The 26,256-nt window shown below is 38.8% G+C and overlaps 2 protein-coding genes across 2 annotated transcripts; one reads left to right on the plus strand and one right to left on the minus strand.

Annotated features, from left to right (window-relative positions):
* Nucleotides 1-1,679: 1,679 nt before the first annotated feature.
* LOC131895076 (olfactory receptor 6C3-like) lies at nt 1,680-2,618 on the minus strand. The gene has a single exon (XM_059245487.1). It carries the CDS (start codon nt 2,616-2,618, stop codon nt 1,680-1,682), a length of 939 nt encoding a protein of 312 aa, XP_059101470.1.
* A 12,843-nt stretch (nt 2,619-15,461) lies between these two features.
* LOC131895114 (olfactory receptor 6C2-like) lies at nt 15,462-16,400 on the plus strand. The gene has a single exon (XM_059245533.1). It carries the CDS (start codon nt 15,462-15,464, stop codon nt 16,398-16,400), a length of 939 nt encoding a protein of 312 aa, XP_059101516.1.
* Nucleotides 16,401-26,256: the final 9,856 nt, after the last annotated feature.

A 26,256-nucleotide genomic window follows, 5' to 3' on the forward strand; every position in this document is an offset into this window, starting at 1 on the left:
TTGGTCCTTGGATTAAAAATCCAAATAGATCACCTGAGCTTCATAAGCACATACTTTAACTGGAAGGCCACAAGGCTGTCTGTGGTCTCCAAGAATCAATGTCACTCCAGAGACAGAAATGAGCCCTGAAGAGCCTGATTGCTCCCTTTTTCCCAGTATACAGTTACCTAGTAAATGTCTATTAAGAAAGATGGGAGAGCAATTAATATAAAAATACAAGGGAAAGTGACATGACCTGGACAGCTTACTATTGACTGATGGGAGAAGGATAATTAGGATTTTCCCAGGGATGCTCCAATATTGGTGGTCCAATGTAGTTGGTGGTCCAATGCAGATAGATCAGCCTTGAACACATACACACATATACACATAAACAACAAAAATGGATCCATCAGGATATATATATATATATATATATATATATATATATATACACACATAAACACATATATGTAACAAATATAACCAAAGAAAATGAGGCTAAAACTTAAGAGCGGTCATTGGAGTGGTTAGAGAGAGAATAAGTAGGAGTAGCTGGAAGGAAGAAGGTAAGGAGAAGTGATATAGTTCTATTTCAGTTAAAAACATTAAGAAATATTATGCTACATGTGCAGTCAAATATCCTAGTTACTGCAAATTTGCAATGGAGTGGGCATGGAGAGATTGCTCAGTGGTTAAGAATGCTTGATGCACAATCAGGAAAAGAGAGATTGACTATAAGTAGTAACATAAAATCTGAGCATAATTCCATAAATGCATATAACCTAAGAACTGAAGAGTACATTAACAAGTGGGTCATTGAAGCTTGTTGATGGCAAGCCTAGCTGAACTCCAGGTTCAGTGAGAGACTCTGCCTCAAAGGTACAAGGCAAGAGTAATAAGGGGACACCCAGAACTGTCCTCTGGCCTCCATACACACAGGAATGCACACTCACACACAGGAATGCACACTCACACACATGTACACAAACTCCCAAACACGCACACCACCCCAAATAGATACACAAAAATGAATAGCCATAATAGAAGGCACACAAAATCTAAAGAAATATAATATAATACACATTTGTATCAAGGTTAGAAAAGATAGATTGAGAAACTGTGCCCAATGAAATGGAAAAGAAAATAATAACAAATAAATAACAGGTGTAAATGCATTTTACCATTAACATCGTATTTTTGTTGACAGAGACAGCAACAAAAAAACAAGTTTTTATTCCACAATATTGGTATCTATCAAATGTTCTATAACATTTTACACTGATCCCCAACTCTTTTAGGGTGTAATGTTTCAATGCAGATGAAATGCTAAACAATACCTACACAGGCTTAAAAGAAAACATAACATAGTAACTTTCAAATTAAAAAGAAACTTGAGGGACTAGAGAGATGGCTCAGGGTTTAAAAGCTCTTGCTGTCTTTTCCAAGGACACTGGTGCAATTCCAAGTACCCACATGGTGGCCACAACCATCTGCAAATCTACTTCCAAGGGACCCAATGACCTCTTCTGGTCTCTGTGGGAACTAGGCTTGCAAAAGGTACACAGGTATACATACAGGCAAAATACCCATACACACAAAATACTTTGTTAGAAAGCTGAAACCAATGAGCTCATAATATAAAGTTTCATTCCTCTTATTTTGAAGAGGTATAATGACATTTGTGTTAACAAGTACTTTTATTTGTTTCCATAAAACATTACTTTATTAATCAAATCTTTGAAGGCTTGTTTTACTTGTTGATTTCTCAATGTGTAAATAAAAGGGTTCAACATGGGAGCAATTGAAGTATTGAGAAGAGCCACACCTTTGGTCAGTGATGCCCTTTCATTGGCAGAAGGTTTGACATACATGAAAATGCAGCTTCCATAAGAGATGGAGATGACAATCATGTGAGAGGAACAGGTGGAGAAAGCCTTTTTCCTCTGACTGGCAGATGGGAACCTCAGAATAGTGCTGATGATGAAGATGTACGACAGAATCACTAGTGCCAGTGTGAACAGCAGAGTTATAAAGGCAAAATAAAAGCCAATTGTCTCTAAAAACCATGTATCTGAGCATGACAGTTGTAAAATGGGGAAGTAGTCACAGCAGAAATGATCAATGACATTCGAACCACAAAAATCTAACTTGAGGAATAACATAAGCAATGGGAAGATGGTCAGAAATCCTCCCAGCCATGCTGTGAGAACAAGAAGGGTGCAAACTTTCTGATTCATGATGATGGTGTAATGCAGTGGTTTGCAGATGGCGACATAGCGATCATAAGACATAGCAGTTAGAAGAAAGAACTCAGACACCCCCATGGAGATGAAGAAAAATAACTGAGTCAAACAGTTGTTATAAGAGATTGTCTTAACTTTAGTAATTATTGACTCCAAAAATCTGGGGATGGAAACACTGGTGAATATAATTTCTAAGAAGGAGAAATTCCGGAGGAAGAAATACATAGGAGTCTTTAACTGAGCATGTAGCAAGGTAAGTGTGATGATGCTTAGGTTTCCACAGACACTTAATATGTAAGCAATGAATAAAAAGAAAAAAATCACAACCTGAAGCTCTGGTGAGTCTGATATGCCCAAGAGCACAAACTCAGTAATCATAGAGTAGTTTCTCATACTGATTAATAGTCCGTAGAATCTATTGATAAAATCAAAGTGCTTTTATATTTAATGTAAGAGAATTAAAGTTTAAATGCTGATATTACTATATGCAGTGAAATGAAACAATATCTGCTCATTTCTATTAAACAAAAACATCTTGTTGAAAGAAAATATATTTTTAAACAAGTGTATAAAGCCCCCTTCAACAATTATACACAAAAACTCTATATACATTCATAGTTTCTGTATGTGTAGGATACCATTGAATTATAGATTTATGCCACAATATTTTAATAGTGTCTTTATTTTCAATATGAAACACTGGTTTCTGGTTTCACATATCATGTGCTTTCAGGACTGAATGTATAATGTTTAATTTCAATTCTAATACTATTTCCAAACTACTTTATTGGTAGAAACTGAGCACCCAATCATATTTACTAAACCTAAATGATGTCATGGTTATTTTCAAACTTAATATGTATTGTTTTAAAATGGCCAGAGAAACAAATGTGTTTGTGAACACAGAAATGAGACTAGATTTTCTTTTATTAGAAAAACATATAATTCTTAATTTGTGGGAATTCAAACAGGAGCAAGGAAAAATAATTTAAACATAGTCAGAAGTCAATAACTTCTTTCTATGAATTCTGAGGTACCTGTAGCATTTTAACATTTTCTTTTTACTAAGTTCACTTTGTAATTTTACCTTTAAACTTTCTTGAGGACAAAAACTAACTCATACAGAGGATTTTTTTGTCTCAAAGTATAATAGTGCCTTCCTTCTCAAAGAATCAACAGAATAAATAAGATTTTCTACAGGATTTACTTTATCAAACCACAGAGCTCTACACTGTAATCTTCTATCAGTCCTATTCTCTCCTGATACTTATCAGACAACATAGAGTCTGTGTATAAGTTATCACCAAATGCGATGCACTACTTTTTAGGCAGGGTAGTTCAGCAAGGAATTACTACTGAAACTGATAATGGGCTTTATCCACCTTTTTCTATTCTAGTCTTCTGAATCTCAGAGTCTTTTCTCTTTTAGGAATATACATATCTTTTTCATCAATATCTCATCAAAACTGAGAGGTAACTATTTTGTGGTTTACATGATAGCTAAAATATACTAAAATGTAAAATTAATAGTAATAAATATATTTAAGTGATAATTTGGGGATTCTTGCATTTTCCCAGTAAAGTAAATCTTTCAATGTTAGATAAAATTTCATTCCCTCACAAACGTGAAACATATTGTTTTGTGTATATGGTAATACCAATCAGATATAAAACCCTACAGTATACAGTCATGACTTAAATTTTGCCACTTAAAACACAAAATTAAACATATTAATAATATCCTCCAGAAGTTTTCTCATTCAGGTCACTCTTGACTCTGTTTATTACACTGAAGCCTGTTACATCAAAAACTTTATGCTGAATTGCTTGTAAGATTGCTGACAGCATCACCTAGAAGTGAAAATAAATGTATCTTTAGTCTCTTTTATTGCTTCATAGAAACTGAATGTGCTATAAAGCATATTATTGTCATTCTTTCAATTCTTTAAGAAAATGAAGCAACTGATACTCTCTGAAAATACTTAAAGGTGAAACTTTTTGAAGGTCTCTGGATATGGTAAAGACTGGAATCTACACAAACATAAATAAAATCTTACCTTCTCTGGCCAGTGTACAAATCCCTGATACATTCAACTAAAGAAGAGAAGATGCAAACAGAAGTTCAAGACATGTATCTGTTGTAACTCGTCTTTCTTGAAACCAAACAATATAGAGCGAAAAAGAAAAAAAAAAGTGTACCAATCAATTGATAGCATTCAACCCGGCTTCCCTTTGGTCAAGCAATTTTCCTAATAAACGCGTGGACTCAGTGTATGCTCAGGAGATAATTCATTCTCAATTCATTTGGGATTAGTTAAACACAGGACTGAACTGCCCTGCAATGGGCTCCTCTTTAACAGTCTTACTGATATTTCACTAATTAGTAAATTCTGCCAGTGCAGAGCAGAATAGAGAACTAAAAAAATTAATATCTCCAAAAGTTAGGATTCTATCTTGTCTTTGTTTTCTTTTTTTTTTTTAATTTCAAGATTGGTATGTGCTCTGCAATATGAGACCCAGAACCACAACAGTATACAGAGACCTATCTTTACCTTAATCTTGCGTTTCCTTCAAACCTTTTGATTAGTCCAAAGAAGATATACTATATTATACCAAATCAAATAGTTTTAATGTATTACAAAAACACAATCACGCATTCAGATATTGTGTTGTATTTTCTTTATACCTTATTATCTTTTCTACATTTTACAAATACAGACAATTATGAGATTCTAACAAAATGTTCTGCAGCTTTCCTATCTTGTTTTTTCAGTTAACACTGAGTAAAGAATGTCATTTTTTGTCAAGTTGTCTAGAAAAAAATCCATTCTTTTATAACAATTACATGAGATACCAAAGGAGACTTGTACATAACTTATTAATTTGATTGTTAGGTGAGATTATGGTTGGGGCCAGGTGTTGGCAGTGCATACCTTTAAACCCAGTACTTGGGAGACAGAGGCAGATGGCTCTCTGTGAGTTCAAGGCTAGCCTGGTTTAAAGAGCTAGTTCCAGGACAGCTAGGGTTACACAGAGAAACCTCCCTTAAACAAAAAAATAAGGATTAGGGTTGGATCCACACTTTGTTCACTAATAACTCTCTGCCAGCATGAAACAGCATGAATAACTTAAATATTTAAATATCTTTTAAAAATTAGGATTGCATTGCTGGTGGGAGTACAAACTTGTACAGCCACTTTGGAAATCAGTATGGTGGTTTCTTAGAAAATTGGGAATCCATCTACCTCAATACTCAGCTATACCACCCTTGGGCATATATTCAAAGGATGCTCAATCATTCCACAAGGACACTTGCTCAACTATGTTCATAGAAGCTACATTTGTAATAGCCAGCACCTGGGAACAACCTATATGTCCCTCAACTGAAGAATGGATAAAGAAAATGTGGTACATTTATACAATAGAGTATTACTCAGTTGCTAAAAACAATGACATCATGAATTTTTCAGGCAAATGAATGGAACTTAAAAAATCATCCTGAATGAGATAACCTAGAACCAAAAAGACAAACATGGTATGCCAGAGAGGCTAAGTAACAAGGAGGGCTACAGGAGGAATTCAAGGGTCTCCCTGGGAAGGAGTAATAGAATAGATTTTGAGAATGGACTGAGTGCAGATGGGGTTGAGAACAGGAGACATTTCTTTTTTGGTCTTACTGATTTTCTCTATTTTTTAATGTGTGTTTGTTTTGATTCTCCTTTTTGTTTTGAGGGGTTTTGTCATTTGGGGGGTATTTTAGAGACAAAGAGGTGGGGGAGTAAAAGAGAGAACATGAAGTTGGATAGAAAAGGAGATGGGAAGAATGGAAGGAGTTGGGGGAGTGGAAAGAATATGATCAAAATGCATTTTGTGGACTCTTCCTGCTGCCTGTGAATCCAGATATAGAACTCTCAGCCACCTCTCCAGCACCATATCTCCCTGCATGCCACCATGCTTCTTTCCATGTTGACAATGAACTAACCCTCTGAACTAGTAACATTTTTTTCACAGGATAGAGCTTAACTGATTTAGGGGAGGATGGGAAGATGGTACCCAAGTGCACACCCCACCCCCAGCAAGGTCTGGGGCAGCAGATGCCACTATGATGAATAAATACATAATAGAGAAATGGGAAAATAGGGTATGTGGTGGAGAGGTGGGAGAGAAAGAGAAGCGGAGCAGTTTGTGAGCTGTGGAGAGAGCTGGAACTGGAAATGCTATGGCAATGAGGAACATGTTGAAGTCCTGAAGCCCATCGCGGGATGGAGCAACTGATCTTACTGTTCTGTGATGCCACCTAGGGCCACAGTGATGTCTGGGCCAGGGCTGCCACTGAGGGCCATGTCTAGGTCTGTGGTCCTATTGCAGCCAGGGTCTGTGTTGATGTCCTTGGCCTGAGTTATCACCAAAAGCCATACAGTTGTCTGTAGTCTGGCTGCCACCTGAAGCCATATTGCTGTCTGAGGGCCATGCTGCTGCTGGGGGTCATGCTGATCTAAGGCTATGGGGATGTCCAGGCCTGGGCTGCCACTGAGGGCCATGTCTGGGTCCATGATCCTACTGTAGCTGGGGTCATCAGTGTTGATGTCCATGGCCTGTGTTACCACCAAAGGCCAAGTGGATGTCCATGGTCTGGGCTGCTGCCTGTTATACCGCAGTGGTTAGTTGGTCCTGCCCCTCACTGGCCACAGGAGAGCTGCCCTGGCCCCTTACCTGGAAAGCATGGGAGAGCTGGCCCCAAGGGCTTAAGCTCAGGAGAGCTGGTTTTGCCTCTCGTCAGACATACAGTGGCTTGGGCATGGGAGGAATGTCCCCACTGCTCCTTGCGGCCAATGGCAGGTGGGAGAGATAGCCCTGAGAGCAAGAGATCTGGCCCTGCCCCTTACCTGGACAGTGTGGGAGAGCTGGCCCACCAAAGGCAGGCGAGGATAGTGAGCGGTCCCATCCCTCACTGCAGCACTCAGTGGCCCAGCACCTCAGCAACACTCAGTAGCCTCCACCTCAGCAGCACAGTAGAACTGGCCCTGGTGGTGTGGGCGCAGGATAGCTACCCAGAGGGCATGAGTGCAAGAGAGTTGTTCCATCCCTCGCCTGGGCAGTGTGGGAGAGCTGGCCTCGGAGGTGTGAAAGCAGGTGAGCCAGTCCCACCCCTTGCTGGCTGCAGCACTCCAGAGAGCAGCCCGTACCTCGCCTAGGCAGCATAAGAGAGCTCGCCCCAGTGATGTGAGCATGGGAGCTGGCCCTGCCCCTTGCCTGCTGCAGGACTCAGGTGAGCTGGTTCTGCCCATCCCTGGGGCAGTGCTGGACAGCTGGTCCTGGTGACATGGGTGAGGGAGGAGTGCACACAGGAGAGCTGATCCTGCCCCCTGCCTGGGCAAAGCGGGAGAGCAGGCGCTGTGGCGCAAGTGCAGGAGAACGGGAGGACTGACAAACTCAGCTACCACCCAGGCCCAGATCCAGGGCTTTGAGGTGGCCTATCCCAACATCTACCCCATCTAAGAACTACCGGAGCACGTGAAGTGGCTGGTCCTGCAGAACCAAAGCTGAAGGAGCTCCATGACACAGGGCAACAACAGGATATCTGAGAAGAGTCCTGGTGAGGATCCAGTATTGATAGCGTATCAGAAGCCAGAGGCCTCGAACCTGCCCAATGACTCATCGCAGTGAACATTTGCAAGCAAAGCTGTTTGGGCAAAAGGGTGTACTGTGTGACACACCACAGCTTGCATGGTGAGATGTTTGGTTGGTTGGTTGGTTGGTGTTTTCCTTTGAGGGGAGGTTGCAAAGGCAGAGGGTGGATATGGAGGGATGGAAGACAAGTAGGATTTGGGTGCATGATGTGAAATTCACAAAGAATCACTAAAAAATTAAATTTATATTATGAAAAAATTAATAAATATTCAAATAAAACAAATAATAACACACACTGGAGTAGATGTAGTAAAATGGAAACTCTTATTCACTATTCCTGAGAGTGTCAGCTGGTACAGACATTTTGAAAATCACTGTGGAAGTTTCTCAAAAAAAAAAATCTAAAAATACAGCAATAAAACAATAAGAAAAGGCCTAATCAAAGGACTCCATATCCTATGATAAATAAATCTGCACATTTATGTTCACTGATGCTCTGTTCATAATAGCTAGGAAATGTAGTGAGCCTAGATGTTACCAAATGATGAATGAATGATGAAAATGCAGTACACATACACAATAAACTTCTATTAAGAACTAAGGAAAAGTGAAATTTTCAGGAAAACAGATGGAACTAGAAATATAACTGAGTGAAGCAACCCAGGATCAAAAAGACACACATTATATATTTTCTCTCACATATGGATCTTAGCTCTTAATTTTTAGATTTCTGTATTTAAACTGGAGTGAGGGTCTCTATAGGCCATAAAACAAGAAAGGAGTCATAGGATGGAAGGGGAGGGTCTTGTGGGAGAGGACAGCAAAACACAAGTAATATGAGAGTGCATAGGAGTAACACTTGTCCAACTATGTTTCTCGAGACTTTATTTGTAATAGCCACTAACTGGAAACAACCAAGATGTCCCTCAACAAAAGAATGGAAAAAGAAAATGGGGTGCATTTACACAATGAAGTATTGCTCAGCTGTTTAAAAAATGGCATTATGAAATTTGCAGGCAAATACATGCAACTAGAAAAAGATCAACCTGAGTGAGGAAACCCAGATCCAGAAAGACTAACACGGCATGTACTCACTTAGAAGTGGATATTAGCTGTTAAGTAAAAGATAATCAAGAATCGATCTAAAATCCACAGACTCAGAAAGGTTAGGTAAAGAGCAGAGCTCTATGGAGTGGGGGTGAAGGTAGGGGGGGGGGCTCATGGATCTCCCTGGGAACAGGAAATAGAATGTATTTTGCAAGTGGACTAGGGGTGAGTGGGGACAGGAGCAGGAAGGATCAGGTAGGAGATGAGGAAGGGATGGAGGGAGAGAGTGTGGGAAGAGACAGCTGGAATTAGGGGGCAGTCAGGGAAGGGGTATGGAAACCTAGTGCAGTGGAAACTTCCTGGAATCTACAAGGGTGACTCCAGTGAGAACTAGTAATGGAGGATATGGAGTCAGAGCTAGCCATCTTTTGTAGCCAGGCAAGGCTTCCAGTGGTGGGATTGGGTTGTATTCAGTTGAAATGTAAGCCAAGGGGGTCCCAAGGATGATGCTAGGACAGAGGGTTGATTTCTATAAACTGACAGCAGGACTCCATTGCCGAGGACATCCACACAACTCATTGAACATAGAGAGGCTGAGCTGATATCTGCATGGAGTCTTCACCCCAACGTTCTAGTCTCTTTGGCACAGAAGATACTCTGCAAGCGATGGAAAGAGAAACCTGAACACCAACTCAGCCACAAAGCCCTCCACCTACAATCTGTCCTGCCTGCAAGATGTGCTGAGGCAATGGTGTCTCAGAACTTGTGGGTATGCCCAACCAATGTCTGGTTTAACTCAAGACCCCCACTACAAGAGGGGAGCATGGCAGCATACAGACAGATATGGTGCTGGAGGAATAGCTGAGAGTCCTACATCTTGCAGGGAACAGGAAGTCAACTGGGACACTGGGCAGTATCCTGAACATAGGAAACCTCAAAGCCCACCCCCACAGTGACACACTTCCTCCAACAAGGCCATACCCACTCCAACAATGCCATACCTCCTAAAAAGATTAGGAGGTCACTCTCCCTATAAGATTATAGGGGTCAATTACATTCAAACTACCACAGCACTTAATTGTCTTTCAGTAATAGAATACATTGCTCTATATTCTCCTAGCTTTTGCGGTTTCTGTTGAAAAATTTGCTTCTAATTTTGATGAATTTGCCTTTATGTGTGACTTGTTTTTCTCTCTTGTAGCTTTCATTATTTTTTATTATTATCTGTGTTTAGTGTTTTGACTGTAACATGATAAGTTCTTTTCTGACCTTGTCTGTTTGGTGTTTAAATGTTTCCTGAACCTGTATGATTACCTCTTTACATTTAGAGATGTTTCTGCTATGATATTTTTTCAAGTACATTGTTTATGCCTTTAGCATGTTCTTCTCCTTCTATTCCCATGATTGATAATGTTGAACATTTCATGGTGTCCTATAGAATTCATATGTTCTATTTATATTTTCTTATTATCGTATCTTTTTTAATCCTGGTGGAACTTTTTAAGGTCTCCTAGGTATATCATATCTTGACAGGCCCAGTCTTATGCAGGTCTGGTTCATGTGCCTTGGATGGGGTGAAACAGATATCCTCTTTAGAGCTGAGAGTTCAATAATCACTCAGTCTCGATAGTTTGACGGTTATGAGTCTCTGCATTAACTACTGTCCAATTCAAAAGGGTTAAGTGTAGCTACCACTGCCCTTTGAAGAAGCCTCTCTTTGTAGCAAATGGAGACCATCACAGTAAACTGCAACAGGACACAATGCGAGGATAACAGATTGTAGGGAGCCCATCTCCAATGGATACATCCACATCGCAGCTCTTGCGTGTTTGGAACATCAAGGAAGATGGAGCAGAAAGAGTGTAAAAGTCAGAACAGAAGGATGTCAGCTGTCAAACAGTCTCTCCTAAAAATGTCTGCATATCTGTGTACACAAGATTGGAAAAAATGGCACTATCAATGGACATGTTCATGTGGAAGGGGGAAATTTTCATGGGGTCCCACCCATGGAGAAAGAACTGTAGGCAGCTAATGACTGCTGCAAAGAGAATTAGCCTTTTCCAGGGATGAGCCCCCCTTATTGGTTGTCCAATGTAGAGTGATCAGCCCTTAAACCATAAACACAAAAAAGAGACTCAGGAGGTTTATTTATACATATTTGTGCATATGCATGCATACATCTATACATACATAACAATTGTAGCTGGAAGTTTCTCTGTGTCCTGCCCAGCCACGCAGTCCCTCAGCTGCTTATAAAATAATCACTCAGAAGCTTATATTAATTATAACTGCTTGGCCATTAGCTCAGGCTTATTACTGACTAGCTCTTACACTTAAATTAACCCATAATTCTTATTTATGTTTAGCCACTCGGTTTGGTACCTTTTCTCAGTTCACATCTTGCTTCCTCTGTGTCTGGCTGGCAACTCCTGACTCAGCCTTCCTCTTCCCAGAATTCTCCTTATCTGCTTACCCCACCTATACTTCCTGCCTAGCTACTGGCCAATCAGTGTTTTATTTATCAACCAATCAGAGCAACACACATTTACAGCGTACAGAAGGACATTCCCCCATCAAACAATAATCAAAGAAAAAGAGGCTATCAACTTGAAGGGGGACAAGGGAGAGGTTCAAATGAGGGTAGCTGGGATGGACCAGAGGCAAGAAAGGAAAGGGGAAATTATATAATTCCATTTCATAAAAAACTTTATTAAAAATAATTTACAACCATAAAAAAATTTAATTAACAATAAATAAAAATGTAAAATGTAATGAAAGTACATGAGATTTTTTTTTCATCCACATCCATCGATATTTTTTCCTTGGTAGGATGGGTTTTGAACTCTTTCCCTCTTTGTGATGTTTCATGTAGAGAACTGCATTGGTGCGAACAGACACCATTTGAAGTTCTGGTTCAAACCTGTGAAAAAGCAAATCTGGAGTGTGTATTGCTCCAGTGGAGTTTAGACCACCCTTGGGAGTGAGTTTCCCTCACACCTGCACTGAGTTGAGCTGTGCAGTTCAATTTCCTCTTGGATCATCTGTCTGTTTCAGCAGCTTGGTATAAGGAAAAAACAGGGTTGGATCCTTGCTGTAGTTTCCTCCTGACCTTATTAAAGAACTTGGAGGGCAAGGCTGTCTTAGCCCTCAGACTCACATTTCAGTCCCTTCAGTCTTCCCCCCAAGTATACACAGCCATTGGTTCTGCCCAGCTTCAGGCTCTGCAGAACCTCTCTCCATATGGTGTTCAACTGCTCAAGTTGTTGTGGGGGAGACGGGGAGACCCCTTTCTATCTGTCTGTGAGGTGTATAGGGCCATTGATCCAGTGGGCTCCAAACTCTGCTCTAGCTCTTCTCTCAGTGTTGGTATGAACAGGGAGGAGAAAATACAAGCCATTGTCAGACAGTTCCTCCTGACTTTAACAGACTGAGTTCTGTTCCAAAGTCTTTAATTCCCAGGCATTCCCACCATTTATGTATCCAGTCATCCAGCTAACTATCAAGGGAAGCATTTCCTGTAGTTTGCCCTAACCTCCACCAAGCCACTGGTGGCAGCTGGGTACTGTCCGAAGACCCTCCCATCTGTTTTCTAAAAAAAATAAATAAATAAAAAATCTCATCTGGGCTTGATAAATTTACTTACAACTATTGTTTCTTTCAGGAATAAAAATTGCTGTGTATCAACCACCCTGCCTGTTTTTTCTTAACCAAGTCAAATGCGGTTTCTAAATGCCATTTTACCCAGAAGTCTTTCAGTGTTTTTTTTAAGCAGTACTTATAAGCATGTTGATACAATTGTAGAACAAAATCTGAAATTGTCACCAGTTCATGTATTATTCATTTATTTATGTATTATGTCTAAGTCTATAGATTAGTGTATAATCAGATTCTTCTGCAATCTTAATGGACTTCATCTAATAATATATCCTTCTGTCTCCAAAGACACCATCTCTAAAGAAGCAGAACTCGGCATACTTTTTTAAACCTGAAATTAGGTCACTCAGAAGAGTCATTAGTGAACGTATACCACCAGGGACTGTGTTTAATTAGCTAGTTGCATTTTTATTAACTAAGCAAATAGGAAGCTGGATGCAGCAAATGCTCATTGATCTAAGAGTAACAACTATAGTAAGTGGAGATGATTGCTGACATCCCATAGGCTTCATATCATGCAGTTTGTTTCTTTGTTTTTACAGGAAGGAGGCTAAAATTGTACAATAGGAAAGTCCAAGAAACAGGATAAAGATGGATTCTACCGAAGTGTCTATGCAGCCTCAAGTAGTTATAAACTTGACAGTGGCAAGAGTGGCTATTAGTTGATATAAGAATCTTCATCTCAATTATCATTTTAATTTAGAAATTTTAAGACTTCAAATTTCAACAACCAATAAAATCTATGATTGACAGTCACAATGGTAAGCACAATCAACTTTCTTGTTTCTATTATATTTATTTTGTTTAATCTCAGTTTATTTTATACCCTGGAAGAAAAAAATAACTCTTAAAATGGGAAATAAATATGTGATCATTTCTATATTTAAAGCATTCTTTTTATTTATAGAATATGGTTTCTTTGCATACATAAACATAATCTGGAAAGATTTTTATATGCAAGAATATGTTTGCCCTTAAGTGTTAAACTCAGCTGGTGACACATGTAATCTCAGTACTAGGAAGGTTCAAAAGAAGAAATAAATAAATGTTAAAATTTGATGGCTGTTGAGAAATCTATTACCAATATTTTGAGAACCTCACATAAAAAAAATAAGATCTATGTGCATATAATTAGGGAAATACTTGGTCCCTCAAAGAACGACAAATTGGTGAACATTGAACTACCTCATTAGAAATCTCCATCCTCATTTCATTTGGAAAATAAAATAAACAAAAATCAGTTAGCTACATTGATAGCACTGACTAACCGCCAATGACAACAATACTGATTAAGCTTACTCCATGTCACGATCTCTGTGGCACCTCTGAGACTAGAGATAGAGTTGGAAGAAGGAATTTTTTTAGAATATCTGGGGAAAGGAAGGCAATTTCTCTTTTGTGACCTATGAAAGTAAACAGAGCAAAATGTTGGTCTCTTTTAAGAACCAAAGTATCCATTTGTGGTGAAGCATGTCTGCAATCCCAATAGGAGGCTGGGACAGGAGGACTGGGGTTTGAAGTCACCCTGGATTATGTACAAGATCCTGTCTAAAAACAATTTTAACTAAAAAATTATAATCAAAAAATATACTTAACCATCATTTCAAATTCATATAAAATGTAGATAGACCAAGCCAATATGGAAATGCTTTGCATCAGAAGTCCAAATAAAAAGGAAAATATCTTTGTAGACATCTGATTGGAAAACATGCAATAAATAAATACATTTAGAAGCATTTGTTAAACAACCAGTTGCATGTGGGATTTTCTCAGTTGTACCAAGTGGTATAGTGAAAAAAGGTCCACATTCCAAGGTTCTTGAATGAGTGTCCTTCCTTGTGTATTAATAGTAGGAGGTAATGTTCCCACAGGATTGCAGAGATGGGGTTATCAATACTATATTTTAATACATAGGAATTGATGAAATTACTATGATTTTCTTAAGCAAAGGAGGATAAAGAAAACACCAATTTTGATAATTTTGTTAGTGGTCTAAAACAAAAAAAATTCAAATTGACTCTCACAGCCTCATAATTTGTAGAAGAGCCGCTGTTTCTAACTGAATATGTAAATGCTCATTGAAATTTAGTTAACACTGTTTGTTTATGTAAATGTCCTCAACCGTGTCAAAATCTTTATTTTCTCCTAAATCAGAATGGTCATTTTCCTTATTCTTTTATTCAATGTTTTATCTTAAGGTTAAGACTAGTCTATGTAGGAAAAGTAAATTAAAATGTGATATGCACAGGGTAGAGAATCATTACAGGCAGGATCTCTGAAATTTATCAGCGTATTTCATGAAAGAATATATGTGTTCTCTGCATAATTATATCATGCTTTAAAGCCTTCTGTGTCATGTACCACCCTGAGTTGTTAAGTGATCACTAAGGGACAGAGAAACCCAATAAGGAGACAGTATCAAGGGAACAACTAGGGAACTGTCTGTGTGTGTGTGTGTGTGTGTGTGTGTGTGTGTGTGTGTGTACATAGCTGAGTTGATGTGTATGCATGCACTGTACATTCATGATTGCTAAGTCTGGAAGTCTTTGGGGTGAAAACACACACTGCAGTAGACAAAATTTAAATGTTTTAACTATAGACGTGGAACAGAGATCTGAAGTGATTATACTGGGCACAAGGATCCCAAGTTGACTGACTTGTCTCAGCACTTTACAAAGGAACACAAGCTTGGAAAATGCATCATAAAATTCCAGGCAATTCTGATCATTCTTGAGCCAAAAGATATCGTTGCTTCCCATAAAATAAACACGGGAGTTAGAAGTCCTTATGCATTTAAAGGGTAATGGTTTTTAAAGCTATAATCTGGAAGATTTAAAACTGTAAATCTATAACAAAATGTCTCTGAATGTTCTGTGCAGATCTAAGAGAAACCAGAAATCAGTAATGAGGAACCACACTGTCACAACTTTCATTTTACTGGGACTGACAGATGACCAGCAACTGCAAGTTCTTATCTTTATCTTTCTCTTCTTTACCTACTCACTGAGCATAACTGGAAATCTGGCCATCATCTCCCTCATCTTAGTGGATCCCCACCTTAAAACAGCCATGTACTATTTCCTTAAAAACTTTGCCTTCTTGGAGATTTCATTCACATCTGCAAGCATTCCCAGATACTTGTATAACATAGCAACGGGTGACAAAATTATTACCTATAATGCCTGTGTCGGCCAAGTATTTTTTACTGACCTCTTTGGTGTAACTGAATTTTTCCTTCTAGCTGCCATGTCCTACGACCGATATGTGGCCATCTGCAGGCCACTGCACTATGTGACTATCATGAATACCACAGTCTGCAGAAGGCTTGTCTTTTGTTGTTGGGTAGCTGGCTTATTCATTTTAATTCCCCCACTTAGCCTCGGCCTAAACCTGGAGTTCTGTGACTCTAATATCATTGATCATTTTATCTGTGACGCTTCCCCTCTCCTAAAAATCTCTTGTTCGGACACTTGGTTCATGGAGCAGACAGTCCTCATCTGTGCTGTATTGACACTCATTATAACCCTGGTGTGTGTTGTTCTGTCCTACATTTATATCATCAAGACAGTTCTCAGATTTCCTTCTGCCCAACAAAGGAAAAAAGCCTTCTCTACCTGTTCTTCCCACATGATTGTGGTTTCCATCACCTACGGCAGCTGCATCTTCATCTATATCAAGCCTTCAGCTAAGGAGGAGGTGGCCATTAACAAGGGTGTGACAATTCTCACCACTTCCATTGCCCCTATGTTAAACCCCTTTATCTACACACTTAGGAACAGGCAGGTCAAGCAAGCCTTCTGTGACTCAATAAAAAGGATTGTAGTAGTATTTTCTAAGAAATGAGACGGGCTGAAACCTAAAAAACGTGAGTGGTAAACTTCCCAAACTTCTGGGTCAGGTTAACGTTTTCTGGACACTTTTGCTCATTGTGGTCAACTGACATTCCAGCACCCATAAACCCCTTTTAAGATCACATCCTTCCAGGTGTGTTAATAGCTTTTAGAAATCATAACTCCTGTTGCGCTTGAAAATTAAGAATACCCAAAAATAATAAAACAAAACAATAGAGAAGTAATTGTCAAAAGATTTTTACATCTTCAGCAAAAAAAAAAATAATAATAATAAAATAAGTACCAGTTGTTTCTTCTAATCCAAAATTTTTAATTGATTTATTCACTAATTCATTTAATGGATAATAGTGTGTACTCTCTTTAAATGAGGCACTGTTTGGGTCCTAAAAACAGAAGACACAAACCAAAAAAATCTACACCACCCTACATGTACTCTCAGAGATAGAAATGGGAACAAGCTAATGAGTGAATAACCAAAATGTTACAGATGTATAGCAGGGAACACTTTTGACCATACAATAGGATGAGATTCTATCATTTGTAATATAGGTGCAATAGAGATAATTGTGCTAAAATAAATCAGGCACAGAGAGGCAGGTATCTCCCTCATGTGTGGATTATAGGAGGGCTGGTCTAAGAGAAGTTGAGAATAGAACGGTGTTTATCAGGACCAGAGGAGGAAGAGAATGCTGGGGAAAGTTTAACTAAATTACCGATAGGTAGAAGTCAGACGTTCCAGTGAGTTATTGCATATACAATGACTGTATAGATAATGGCAGCATACAATATAATTCAGAAAGCTTGAAAATGAATTTTAAATGATTTTATCATACAGAAATTATTAATGTTTGAAGAAACTAAATTTGTATCCTGATTTGGCTGATACACAGTGTGTTCTTATATCAAGACATCGTGTGACACCTCATGAATGTGCACAGTTGTTGTTTTAATATACATTTAAAATTAATTCGTAATAACTTTAAGAAGAAAAAGGCTTATGCCGAAATAAACATTTGCCATGAAAGAGAATAAGAAGCTTTCTGATTTCATTAAATCTATCAAAAATACCCATATTTTAAATCTATGAAAAATGCTCATATTCAAATTAACAACCAAAATCCTAAATGTTATATTTTTTCAAAAAAAAATGAAGTTAAAAAGAATAAATTGAGCCGGGCGGTGGTGACTCACGCCTTTAATCCCAGCACTTGGGAGGCAGAGCCAGGTGGATCTCTGTGAGTTCGAGGCCAGCCTGGGCTACCAAGTGAATTCCAGGAAAGGCGCAAAGCTGCACAGAGAAACCCTGTCTCGAAAAACCAAAAAAAAAAAAAAAGAAAAAAGAAAAAAGAATAAATTGAAAATGGTTATTCTGAGAAAACTTTTTGGTGTTTTGAGACAGGGTCTCTCTATATAGGCCTGACTGTCCTGGAGCTGGCCTCAAACTCACAGAGATCCACCTGTCTCTGCCTCCTGAGTGCTGTAATTAAAAGAATACACCACCACACCCAGCTAATCTGAGACATTTTTTAATTTGAAACAATACTTCCGTCTGTACATACATATATTGAATTATACAAATGCATGCCAAAAAAAGAAGCAAAGAGTAAAATAAAAATGAATATATGGATGCTGAAAACTTAAGAAAATATCTTAAAGGAATATGCAAAGCTACAAACAATAACATTGCCTTTCTAATACATAATCAGCTATATATAGTTAAAAACACAAAGTGTTCACCACAACTCATCCAAAAACAAAAATGAAGAAAAAAGAAAAAGGCATGCATATGACTCATGAAACTATTTCTCCACCCGTGTGCTCCAGGAATTTCCCATTGGCTTGTACACCTACATAACATGTCCTTGTTTTCTTTTTTTAATATTTTTAGTTTATAATTAATTTAATTTTACATATCAGCCATGGATTCCCCTGTCCTCCCACCCCCCCAGCCTTCCCCCTCCATCCACCCTCCTCCATTCCCACCTCCTCCAAGGCAAGGTCTCCCCTGGGGGGTCAGCCCAGCCTGGTAGATTCAGTTGAGACAGGTCCAGTCCCCTCCTCCCTGCACCAAAGCTGAGCACAGTGTCTCAGCATAGGCCCTAGGTTCCAAAAAGTCAGCTCATGTCCTTGTTTTCAATCTCATAGTTCTTAAACTACAGGTCACTACTACAACGGACTGTTCACCCTGAATGGAAAAACTGCCAATATCTCATTCCTTTCAGTTTGAATAGTACCTGAACTGTCAAGTATTTTGAAAGTATGACTTTTTCAAATATTAAAAAAAAGTTCAAATGTTTCTGAGTCATTATTTATAAAAGAAAATTAACAAGATAAATGCTTTCTACAAAGATGAATGTGTCAAAGAGTTTGAAATCAATGATGAATGCATTTTGTTTATTTTAATGTAAATGTTTTTTACATTGTCTACTGCTCTAGGTGAAAACTTAGCTCAAATTATGTTTGCATGCATTTTATGTGTCATTTTTATTGGTTTTAAAATATATATTTAAAGTAACAACATGATGTTTTTATGTACATAATGAAACAGGTACAACAGTCAAGTAATTTAAACTACCTATAATCTTAAAAGAATCCCCTTTTTTTCTATGTAGTAAAACCACCTAGGATCTCATAAATGTTTCTGTATAAAATACAATAATATAAACCAAGCATGGTGGTACACAACTGTACTCCCAGTACTCTCAGAAGACTAAAGTAGCAAGATCAGGAGTTTGAGGTCACCCAGGCTACAGAGCAATAACCTGTCTCAAAACTCCAACTAAAACTTTTTTAAAAAAAAAAAATTGTTATTACTAGCTGGGCCATGGTGGCACACACCTTTAAGCCCAGCACTTGGAAGGCAGAGGCAGGCAGATCTGAGTTCAAGGCCATCCTGGTCTACAGAGCAAGTTCCAGGACAGCCAGGTCTAAACAGAGAAACCCTATCTTTTTTTCCTTTTTTTTATTATTAAGAAATTTTCTATGCATTTTACATACCAACCACAGATCCCCCCTCTTCTCTCTTCCCACTCCCCAGCCTTCCCTCCAACCCTCCCCCCATTCCCACATCCTCCAAGTCAAGGTCTCCCATGGGGGAGTCAGCAGAGCCTGATACATTCAGTTGAGGCAGGTCCAAGCCCCTACCCATTGCACCAAGGCTGCACAAGGTGTCACACCTCAGGCACTAGGCTCCAAAAAGCCTGCTCATGCACCAGGGATGGATCCCGATTCCCCTGCCTGTGGGTTCCCCAAACAGTTCAAGCTAAACAACTGTCTCGCATATCCAGAGGGCTAGTCTAGTCCCATGGGAGCTCCACAGCTATTGGTCCACAGTTCATGGGAAGAAACCTTATCTTTAAGGGGAAAAAAATATTATTAACTATAGTCTTTGTGGAGGAGAATAGGACAGAAATATTTTTATATTTTCCCTTTATTGAAAATAGATTCTTTTCTAACATACTATATCCTGATTATAGTTTCCCTTTCCCTCTATTCCTCAAAATTCTTCTCCCCTCCCTTCCCCTCCAGATCCACTCCCTTTCGGTATTTCATTAGAAAAGAACATGCTTCTAAGAAACAACAGCCAAATATGACAAAATAAAATATAATAAGACAAAGCAAAAACCATCATATCGAAGTTGGACAAGGCAACCCAAAAGAAGGAAAAGAGATCCCAAGAGCAGGCACAAGAATCAGAGACCCACTCATTCTCACACTCAGGAGTCCCACAAAAATACTAGCTAAAAGCTATAATATATATGCAGAGGGCCTGGTATAGACCCATATTGGCCCTGTGCTTGCTTCTTCAGGCTCTATGAGTTCATAGGAGCTTTACTCAGTTGATTTAGAAGGCCTTGTTCTCTCTCTGCATAATATCTGGCTGTGGGTCTCTGTATTTGTTCCCATCTACTGCAGAAGGAAGCTTATCTGATGATGAGCACAGAAGAACAGGATTAGGAGTCATTTTATCGCTACTTTTCTTTATTTTTTAGGATCAGTAATATTTGGTTTTATCCTAGGACTCTGGACTAACCAGTCTCTAGTTTTTGGTCATCCAAGCAGTGTCAGATATGGGTTTCATCTCATGAAGCGGGTCTTAAGTCAAATCAGACACTGGGTGGTCACTCCCACAACGTTTGTTCTACCATTGCCCTACCATATTTAGCTGACAAAACAGATTGTAAGTCAAAGATTTTGTGGCCTGATTGATGTTTGCATTTCTCTTTTGGTAGCCTACAGAGTACCTTCCTGCACCAAAGAGACTGGAATGTAGAAGTGAAAGCTACATGTAGGCACCAGCTCAACTTATCCATGTTCAATGAGTTGTGTGGGTGTTGTCCTCTGCAATCTCCACCCTCCATCCCCTGCTGTCAGTTTGTGGAGAGCAACCATGGTCTGGATTTCCATATGACTCCCTTGGCCAACCACCCAACTGAATGCAACCTAGGCCTGCTACTGCAAGCTTCATTTGGTAACAAGGGATGGCCAGTTGAAACTCCATATCTCCATTTTTAGGAAGCCTCATTAGGATCACCTTCATATATTTTAGCAAGTTTCCACTGCAGTAGGCTTCCATATTATCCCTCAAATGCACCTCAGTTCCAGCTGTCTCTTCCAGAATTCCTTCCCTCAACCTTATCTTCTCTCCCCATCACCAACTGGTCCTTCTGTTCCCATCTCCACTCACCCCCAATCCACCCATAAAATATTCTGCTTCCCCCTCCCAGAGAGATTCATGTGTCCTCCACAGACACTTCCTTTATACCTAACCTATCTGGGTGTATGGATTATAGCTTGGTTGTCATTGACTTGATGGCTAACATCCACATATAAACAAATGCATACCATATTTGTCTTTCTGGGTCTAGGTTACCTCACTCAGGATGATTTTTTCTAGTCCCATCCATTTGCCTGCAAATTTCACAATGTCATTTTTTTAACAGCTGAGTAATTTACACAAGTACTCCATTGTGTAAATATGACACAATTTTCTTTATCCATTCTTCTGTTGGGAGACATCTAGGTTGTTTCCAGTTTCTGGCTATTATGAATAGAGCAAGAATGAACATGGCTGAGCAAGAGTCTTTGTGGTAGGATGGAGCTCCTTTGGGTATATGCCCAAGAATGGTATAGGGGAATCTTGAGCTAGACCAATTCCCAACTTTCTGAGGAATTGTCATATTGATTTCCACAATGGCTGTACAAGTTTGTACTCCTACCAGCAATAGACAAGCTGGGTGGAGTTTTACACCTGTAATTCCAGTACTCAGGAAGTTAAGACAGAAGAATCAGAAGTTCAGTGTTCTCTTCTGCTACATGGCCAGTTGAAGAACAAACTGAGACACATGTGACCCTATCTCAAAAAATAGGCAGTCATAAATACAAAAGTAAGTGGGGGATATATGTTGAAGAGTGGTATAGCTGGATCATATGGTGGATTTATTTCTAGCTTTTGAGGAACATCCACACTGATTCCCATAATGGCAGCACCAGTCTGCATTCCCACTACCAGTGAATAAGCATTCTATTTTCACCACATTCATGCCAGAATTTCATGAAGTAACCCAGTCCCAGAAAGATGAACTATGTTTTCTTCCATTTGTGGATGGAATCTTCAGATATGCATGTTCCCTTTGGAATACCCTAGAGATCAGGATATTAGTAAGGGGGATATCAAGAGAGAGGAGACATAATAAAGTGGTATAAAGGATTAAAGGGGGCATAATGGTACAGGACAAGCTTAATGGAGAAGGAGAGGTAAGGGGAGGGTAGATATATAGGGAAGGATAACTAATACTAAAGTCATTCAAAGAAAGTCATATGGAAACTTACTACTGTAGAACCTTCCCAAAATACACACACACACACGTGTGTGTGTGTGTGTGTGTGTGTGTGTGTGTGTGTGTGTGTGTGTGTAATTACCCTACAATGACACCACAGGATAACAAATAAAAAGCCCAGTGCCAAGAATGTGTTATCCCTTTGGGGGTTGTTGACAAGTGAGACCCCAAATATTATAGGCTATTGCTCATGTTCTTGGTTACCCTCAAAAATGTGATGGTGAGATCCTGCTGCTGAAGAAACCACACATTTGACTTATAACAGAAAAATCAAGCTGCTATACACGTGGAAGCTTCAGCTCTGCTGGTTAGATTTCATAGTACAGGAATGAGCCATGCACTCTACTAGAGGAGAAATGGAATCACCAATCTTATCAAGCTATGAACTTGGCAAGCTACAACAATGGCCATCCTGTTGACACATGCCCACTGGCACAATGGTGGCACAAACATCAAGGTAGTAACCAACTATTTTCTGATTGGATTAAGGCCCACAAGTCAAACCTATACCTGCCACTGTTGTCAGGACCAAAACATCGGTAGGTAGACAAGTCTTGGGCCATAGAGATCATTCTAATGCTATTATTCTACTAAATTATTTTTCTGGTTGTAACTCTATCATGGCCTGTTCTTTATTTTGGTGGTGGATAAGTACATTAAAAATATATTTGGTAAGGAAGTATAGAGTCCAGCATGAAGCTTTACAGCTTCAGGATGGCTACTGTGACTGCTTAGGTGTTCATTGAGCGGTACAGGCTTTACATCTGGTTAATTTTGATGCATGACTTTCTTATTTGAAAGTTCTTTTAAATAAAGTTTTAATAAATAAGTAACAGAACATAGTATTATGCTGACTCTTAATGACTTGTTGTGATGCTCACAGATTTTAGTGATCCTCATTGCACATGGATGGAAATAAATACAGAAACCCACAACTGATCGAAGTGTACATGATAAGGGGCTATGGAATGCTCAGACCCAAACAGGACACCTGTATCATACCCCCATTTTCCCAAGGCTGGGGATCATTTTGGAGGTAGAGATGGAAATATTAGAAGAGCCTTAGAGAGTGGATGACTACAAGGAAAAGGTGTTTCCTGATGTATGAATTCAAAGCAGCTGATAGAGCACAAGACTTAGACAGGCTCAGGCAGATAGAATTCCAACATGTAAAGTTAGTTTCCTTTAAGGGTTCAGCCCGCAGTGGGTTTACCATCCTCCAGGGAAGGCCACACATCCGAGAGTATATGGGCATCCCAAATTGTGTTTGATGGGTTTCAAAAAAAAGACACAGAGTTGGATGGGGTGGAAGGGGAAGGATAAGGGGTGAATACAACTGAAATACATTGTACAAAATTCTCAGAGAACCAATATAAATGAGACAAACTAAGAGTGGTTTAAAAAAATAAATGGATGTTGAAAAGTACATAGTATGCATTATAATACATCTCCTTGCTCAGTTTTGATAATAGCTTATGCAATTAAGTGAAAAAGGAAGTTATAACTGTAAATAGTGGATGTAATATTTCTGCTTTTTAGATTTTCACAGCCATTAACTTCAAAATATTAAAAGGAAACTCACTTCAAGTTTGCCAACATGTTTATCACCTTAATGCCTGAGAAAAATAGTAGTTGCAATAACTTTAAAATCTTTCACCTTTTATTCATGGCAAGGAGAAAAACACATGAGACGCAGGCTGGTTCTTGACCATCTGAATTTTTTCTCTTGTGTCTCGGCCTGTACCTGTTGCTATGGCTCTTTGTGTCTCTAAGGACACTGCCCCCACTGCAGCATCTTTCAGGATTTTTTGCTCAAGTTCATTACAGAGACTCATTAGTGATGTCTGAGCATAGGTCACTGAGGACTCAGACCTTTATTTAGTTAGTTTCAGGTTTAGGAAATAAATCAGATGCAAATTGTAACCGTGAAAACCTATCCAGAGAAATCATCATGTTAATGCTTTGAGGAAAAAAAAGAGGACAACATTTGTGGTTATATTTTATTTTCAATCAAAAGAAATCCAGAATGTATGTCTAGGATAGGATAAAAGGGAACCAAAGTCCTGATTAGAAGGTCTGTCCAGTGTGTTGGAGATGAAAAAATCTGGAGGGACTACAGAGCCAGGTCTTCCATAGCACGGGAAAGAAAGTGGGGATCAGTTCACTGACACTGGAAAGTGCCACAGGAGCTTTCTGGACTTCTGGACTCTTGCTGAAGAATCAGCTAAACCTACTGTTAGCTCTCAAAAGAGTAAGCACAGTGGCTACTTCATTCAACTTCATATTTGGTGATGATTTTCTCTGGTAAGCATATTCAAGCTGCCATACCAACTGTAATTATTTATATAAATTGTTACATAAAGAGGCACAGACAGTTCTGGGTTGTGTTTTTAAGGGTGCTGTTTTTCATCAGAATATAGATAGACGTGAATTTACAGATGGCTAGTGCTGTGATTCACAGCCTCACTCTCCTGTTTAAAGGGAAAAGATGCATGCATTAAAAATCACCCAGCATAGTAACTTATCCTGGTATGAACAAAATTGGTTCTCTGGAAATTTTTTAAAAAATCTTTGGAAGATGCAATTGTTTTTTTTTTTTTTAAACTCTACCTCTTCAAAGCTAGGATTGTTGTCTTAATGGAATAAATGAAGTTTATTTTGTAGCCAGGGCCCTCACACAGCAGTACAGGAATATGCAAATCACCACAAACTAACTCCAGGAGTAGACACTAGGAGATAAGGTTTGGCAACAGAAGGGAGGCTGAAAAGAGTGCATTCCCTTGATTAAAATCATTCAGTCTCTGTAGTTCCCGGGAATGTCATGGATCTTCAAAACCCACCATTGGCTTTCCTGCCCGTTGGTGGTGACAATAAATCTGCCCTCGTCTCCTCCTGCGGGGATGTAGCCCTCATCTCTTGAGGCAGTGACTATTTCAAAGGCAAAAATGGCAATTGTTCACATAACATGCTATTTCATTAGGAAAATGGAAACAAAATTGTTTTCTCTTCTCTTCTTAAGAGTAACTCAAACACTGGAGATGGTCATTCAAAACTAAACTAAACTTCGTTCAACGTGCTGATGAAACGAAGTGTCACTTGAGAAAAATAATGAAGCAGCTATTACTTTAAATCAAAAATTAGGAAGCCCTTAACTCTTATTTTCATATATCGTTAAATACCCATTGAAGAAGCATAAATGGAAAACATGAGGGAAAAATCTTCATGTGTAGAAAACGGTAGTGAAAGCCTTAAGTGGAAACTAAAAAGCTGAGTGTTCCATGATGTAATTTTATGAATGGAAATCTGATAGGCTGTCAAAAATCTTGAAAAGAAAAAAAAAACAGGCATGGTGGTATACACCATTAATCACAGCACTGGGGAGACAGAAGCAGGGAGATCTCTGTGAGTTCAAGGCCAGCCCAGTCTGTTATATAGTGAGTTCCAGGCCAGTCAGGACTACATAATGAGACTCTGTGTAAAAAAAAAATTAATCTTGAAGAAAGGTATATTGAACATATCGAACTGTGGTGATCTGAGTGCTATTACTGTGACAAGGCCACACTGTACAGTTCAAGGAAAAGTTATGTAAAGTTCATTCATAGACAACATCCTGGTACACAAAGGTTCCAAATAAACGAAGCTTTTGTTCTTGAAGGTTACATATGTAAGAATTATGAAACTGTGCAAAAATGAAAACACACTTTACAGACATTTTAACAGTCTAAGAAAATAAAGAGATATATAACAACACATAGGAAATTGTTTTAAAGTTTAGCATACGTTTGTGTTGTTTTTAACATAGGTGAAACTTTGAAATGATAACAGTTTACAAAACTAGAGAGAGTTCTTAACTTTTAACACAAGTGTAGTGTGGTAAGTTAAATGGACTTAAGTGCATTTATGGAGATGCAAAAGTATTTACTGTATATCACCATGTAGATAACATGTGAAAATTATATATTAAGGTATGTGGATTCCTTGACTTCTTACTTGAATGTATTACTGCCA

The sequence above is a fragment of the Peromyscus eremicus genome, chromosome 18 (genome assembly GCF_949786415.1).
Source record: "Peromyscus eremicus chromosome 18, PerEre_H2_v1, whole genome shotgun sequence".
In the NCBI taxonomy this organism is placed as follows: domain Eukaryota; kingdom Metazoa; phylum Chordata; class Mammalia; order Rodentia; family Cricetidae; genus Peromyscus; species Peromyscus eremicus.